The 5,933-nt window shown below is 44.5% G+C and overlaps 1 protein-coding gene across 1 annotated transcript in view; it reads right to left on the reverse strand.

Annotated features, from left to right (window-relative positions):
• ed (hemicentin protein echinoid) overlaps positions 1–4,777 on the reverse strand; it is a 31,018-nt gene extending 26,241 nt beyond the window's left edge. Inside the window, exon 1 of the mRNA XM_018543314.1 lies at positions 3,696–4,777. Coding sequence (XP_018398816.1) covers positions 3,696–3,768 — 73 coding nt within the window. The 5' untranslated portion in view covers positions 3,769–4,777. The remainder of the gene's footprint in view (positions 1–3,695) is intronic.
• Between the last annotated feature and the right edge of the window lie 1,156 nt (positions 4,778–5,933).

Below are 5,933 nucleotides of genomic sequence, written 5' to 3' on the forward strand. Positions count from 1 at the left end.
CCCCCCCCCCCCCCGCCCCTAAATTAACTAACGTAATACTCGCGGCAAGACATTTATCTGATAAACTCTTCTCTCTTCCTCTTCTTCTTCGCGCGGCGTTACTTTTAAAGTATCTTAGATGTTATTCTGTGAAGACACTTGTGCAAACTAGCCTGCGTGACCGACGCGATTAAATCTACCGTATTACAGACGAAACGCAGGTAAACGTACTCGAAACACAACGTTCTCCCCCTTCCCTTTCGGTCGTATACCGTATCACACCGTTGTTAAGAAGGAGCATCGCGTTTTCCAATCCCAGTTACTATCCTGGTCGATTAGCGGTTAATTACTTTCCGATAATTCCGCGGTGCGATAACGTTTGAGCTCGAATCGCGGATCTTCCGTGGGAAGCGGCCGTTCGCGCGGGGAACAATGATTAGAAAATGCGCGGCGTCGTTAGCGTGGCGGCGGCGGCGGCGGCGGCGATGCGACCCTCCCTCCGAGAGCCCTTCGGAGCCCTCTCGGGGTCGATCCGTGGAGTGCCGCCACCCTCGATCTTTGTTGTCGGCAGGGCGCGCAACAACGTAATCGGCCGTAACTGCACTGCGCTCAGATGCAACGCCCCCGCATCTAATTACGCCTCCCCCGTCCTCCCAATTAAGTCTTGTGTGTGGGTGCCCACGCGAACTACGTCTAATCGTGGCAAAAAGGCTCGATTGTATAGCTCGATTGTTGGCGTACAAGACACTTTAACGCGAACGCGAATCTTATATGCTCGCGGCGGTTGCACTATGGTTGCGATTTAAACGCGAGAAAAAGTTTATCGCGGCGCACGACCGCGTAACCTTGGGCGTATGCAAATTATATCTCCCTCCCTCCACGTCCCACGTTTCTCGTTACAACGTTGCGAGCTCTCGTTGCGAGCCACTGCGCACGATGAGGCGAGAGCCGAGCGATTAAAGCGGAAACCGGCGGCTGTTTAGGTTGCCGAGCGTTTGACATGCCACAAAGGGCCGATCTGTGTAACACCATCTTACATCTCGGTGCATGGCAGCGCACTGCATCTGCATTTCTGGCACCCATGAGCGCCGTATTCACGAGCAAACTTTCCACCTTCCATTCCTCATGGGACGTTTAAATGTCTTGTGAGTCTTAAAGCGAGATTCTACATAGATATAACATAATCTTCTTTCCGATAAGTTTTTAACTTAGGTTTATAATTTCTCGATAATTGAAATCGCGGCGACAATTAGTTGGAACTCTATGTTTAATCTTTTGGAAAGTAGCTTATACGTATTGCGGCTTTTGTATACTCGAGTATGAATAAAGTGAAACTGACTGTGAGAAAGCAGCTTAGAGGTCCCAAAGGAGGGAAGATACATGACCGAGAGTTAAGAACGTTGATGCAATATTAACACGCGATTTTGCATCGCTATATAATATCGATGAAGACGTGGGTTAAAGGTAATGTTTCGAAGATTTATCTACTGAGGACACTTAATCCTGTCAAAAATGTGCAGCTTTTCATTTTTACGAAAGTGAACTCGAAAGGAAGTAAAAAAAAATAGCGAAAGTAAATAGGTATTATAAAAGGTATTTTTTACAATGCAAGAAAATATTTTTTGACGTCATAAGAATTTTCTTTGCGTTTTCGTGATGGGTAATAGGTGTACTACAGCCTTGGCCAAAAAAGTATTAGATATCTGCAGTGACTGCCAAAAGTTTCCGGTCAATGAGTAATTTTATTACAGATATCGCTTTGATAAAGAATTTTTACGAAGAGCTACAAAATACTTTGAATATATTCTAATATTTATAATGTATCGTATTTTTAAGTTGATTACAATAAAAAAATTTATTAGCTTATTAATATAAACAGAAAATGACAAATTGATAAATATTATCATAAAATTATACATTGACTAAGAAACTTTGGACAACCACTGTATATTTTTTAATTCATATGGAATTTTCTTCTATATACCTATATTGTTTTCTATTAATTACATTATGCACAACTTTAAAAGATTCTTGAAACAAAGGATAATCTACAGCGAAATCTACAAATTAAATTTTGAGCTAAAACTGAGTTAAATAATAATTAATAAAGTGTCTATTTATATTTTTCGCCAAGGCTGTAAGTCGATTGAAGTTCCGACTTTACGTTGTTGCAGATAAATTATTACTATTCCTAGTCGCATCATTCTTGACGAAGACTAGTCGCGGTCAGGCTGATGCTGCTTGATAGCGCGTTTCCGAAGCAGTCTTCCATGAAACTACTTGCTGCCGGAGACCGGCAGCGTGACTGAATATACCCGCGACTCGTCCTTGGATTACGAATTTTTCCATCTACTTTTACAACACGGCCGAGATATTTGAGAATTCGTCCAGAGCAGCCGACGAGAATCTCTCTTTGATCGTCAATTCGGCTGGAATGAGGTTGCTTGTGCGGCGGGCGATCTAGATTATCTCTGAAGTCGCCTCCGGCACCACGTTTCCGGAGCGTCGATTTTACGTCGATCTTACAATCTAACCGTCTATATTCCAGCGACGCTTGGAAAGGCAAGAAGTAGCGAAGACTTCGCAAAAAGCATCCTTTTGTGTTCTTGATAATATTTCTGCCGCGCCGTACGTTTCCTAATCGATCCATATAGTCGATGTGGTTATAGTTCACCGTCAGATTTCTTCCATACAGTCCGCCTGGTTAACGATTAGGAGATATACTCCGTGCTACTTCGCAACCCTTCGCTCATAATTTTTATATCCAGGCTATTTCCTTCCGAGGCGATCCACACCGCTCGCTTTTGTCTCCATCGATTGCGAGACCGAAGTTGGTGTTACTTTTGTTTCTACAGCGACGAGAAAATTCTCGCTATATCTTCTATGTAATTTCCGCAGAAAAGAGACGACATCAGCATAGTTTATAGATTCGCGTCTAATCCCTTCCTCCATCTATCGATACGTCTTCGCTCAAGTTCTTTAATAAAACATTCCGTCTTTACTACATTCCCGCACGGAAAGAATAATTTTATTGAAATATACCTTAAAACGTGACTAGATATAAAAGTAATTTTGTTGGATTATATATCAAAATAATTATGTAGAACGTTCAAGCTGGTTGCTGGAATGTTTTTAACTTTTTTGCAATATTGTCCATCATGCTTGAGTTTCCTACGTAATTAAATTTTTGATGTTTCAACAAAATTATTTTCAGACTTGTGTGTAACAAGTTAAATTTTTTAATACTCCGCAGCATTACTCCTTCCCGTGTATTTACAAATCGAACAAAGGTGGAAGTCGAAGAAGACACGCAATCTATCCAGAGCTATCCAAAAATGATAACCTTTTCATTTTTAACAACCCGAGAGGTACAAATGTCGAAGAATCCAGCATCTCGATGCAACAAAGAACCCAACGTCGTCTCGATGCACACCGCGCGGCATGTACAATCCGCAGCCCACGCAATCCATACGAATCCGGTTTCATTCCTCGACACCACCTCTCGTCCCGCAAACGTGTTGCGCTGCGCCGCAGAATCATCAATTTATCCGATATTTATATGGGAAGCGGCGCCGACCGATCAGCTCACCCAAACCGAGCCAAACGTGATGCCTGAATCGTTCATTAATTAACTGCCACCCCGCGTTTCGGAATTAGTTTTTAATCATAGTGTCCGCGCGTTCGTTAAGAAAACCTCGTACGCGGCGGATACTCACCGGTGCAGAGCAGCAATAGGTTCATTATCACGATTTGCGTGCGGTGGCTGATGATCCTCGGCTTTCTATCCATGGCTATACCTGGAGAGGCGGAGTTTTCACGGAGTAACTTCACACGCGTCGGATAGTAATTTCACACTGTGTTTCTCCTTCACTCCTGCACTCTTCGTTCGTTCGCACGTCCGCCGAGATCTTTCCGTATTATACTCCGAAAAACACACACGCTGTACAAATTGAAACAGCAGCGACGATCAAGCAACAAACGCACATGTCAATAATGTATTATTCACGTACATATATATATATATTTTTTTTTTTTAAATTTTATCACGCGATCTTCTCCACCTTCACCTCCTCCTCACAAGCTCGTTACACTACACGCACGCACATCCGAATGACATTCACCGCGTAAATGTCGCACTGATGACGGCGGAGGCGAGCACGCACCCCGCATCATTTCTTTAGCCCCACGTCAAGTTCTCCACTTAATCCTTTCCTCCCCTGGATCGTCGGTCGCTACCGTCCGGAACCGTCCGTCGTCCGCGAGCGGGTACACGCCGGTGACACGACCGGCGGTCTTACGCCAGCGTTGCGGTCTGACGATGCATCAGGCGAAAGACACGGCGACGCGCTCCTCGCGACCGATTCGCGCGCGATCATCGCTCAACTGCGCGCACGGGGGTGAGACTCCATTCCTGCATAGGGCGGTGGATGTGTGTCCGTATGTTACGTGATACCGCCCGTGTACGTATGCGTGGACCGCGTGCACCTGACGGTATTAATGGCTTTCTGCGGTCGGAGATTTAAATCGGGATTCTCCTCTTCTTCTGCTACTCCTCCTCCTCCTCCTCTTCGTCCCTTACCGAAGAGATGGTTCTGTCGAGCGAAACTATTTTCTCTGGTTCTTTTTCTTTTTCACCGCGGGTCTGCACTGTCCGGTGGTGAAGTAAACCAATCCAGTTTCCTTTCACGAGCTTCCTTTGATGGAAAGCGAGGGAAAACCCCGTGAACCAGTTGACCGCAAAGGTTTAAACTGGGAAACTATCGCGCGTCCGTCGACACCGCCAGTGCGTCTCTCGACAGTCGCACGGCAACTGAGCCTGTGATCTCATCGCGCCTTTTGCTACCCCCACCTCGAGATCTTCATCCCCTCTACGGATCACTCGAGCCGCCACGCATAGTGTGCCGCGTCGTACTACAACCGTCCGTGGCGGCAGAGTGCAACGGCGACGGTGGAGGCGGTGGTGGTAACCGACCAGAGCCGGATGCACGTCTGCAGGTGCAAGAGGCGCTAACTCGAGACCCGTCCATGAGAGAGAACTCGTTTGCCGCGGGGTTCTCAATTTGACGGGGGAAATTTCGACGAAATCGTGATTCTCCCAGGAGGCGTTTTGATGAAGAAAGCGGAAATTAGAAGCGGACGCGAACGAGCAAGAACGACGTTTCTATCGCCTATACGATTTCTTTCACTAAGCCTTACCTCGTTGTTATTTATAGTATTTTGTAGAGTTTTAATCTCGTTACGACACACAAAGTGGCTTTAAATAAGGGTCTTGGGAAAGTGCGGTCTCTGTTGCGCATATATGGACCCTCTTGAGATATGCACTGGCGAGTGAAGTACTTGGATGACACTAGGAACTACTTCAACTTGCTGGTAATAATGCATTCTGGTTGTCTAGAGAGAAAGAGGGAGAGAGAGAGAGAGAGAGAGAGAGAGAGAGAGAGAGAGAGAGAGAGAGAGAGAGAGAAAACTAGCCATTACGTGTTGTCCTCTTAAAACGACACTGAAATTTAATGAAGGCGGTAAATTTTTCCAAGTCTCCTACGACCGGTTACGTGTTATACGAGAAACAACATATCCTAAGAAATATCGAGAGATTATAAAATTGCATAAAATGTTACAAAATTAGATAAGCTTACAATCAAACGTCAAAGTATAACAATTAATTAATTCAATAATTTCCTTTTACAGAACGCCGCGCTCTCTCCATGCAATATAAATTTATATCCTACCTATTGATAGAATATTAATGCAATTACAATTCTACTAATCCTCACAATCAATGCATATATCGAGTAATCTCTGATATCAATCTGCATTACATAAAAAAAAAAAAAAAGAAGAACAAACTAAACTGCTGTAATCGAGGCGAGATTTAATATGGCGAAGTTTTAATAAAGATACGACTGTCGATTAAAAACATCGTTTGGTATAAGCACCGCGGAAAATTGCACGAT

This window comes from Cyphomyrmex costatus, unplaced genomic scaffold, assembly GCF_001594065.2.
Source record: "Cyphomyrmex costatus isolate MS0001 unplaced genomic scaffold, Ccosl1.0 scaffold112, whole genome shotgun sequence".
In the NCBI taxonomy this organism is placed as follows: Eukaryota; Metazoa; Arthropoda; class Insecta; order Hymenoptera; family Formicidae; genus Cyphomyrmex; species Cyphomyrmex costatus.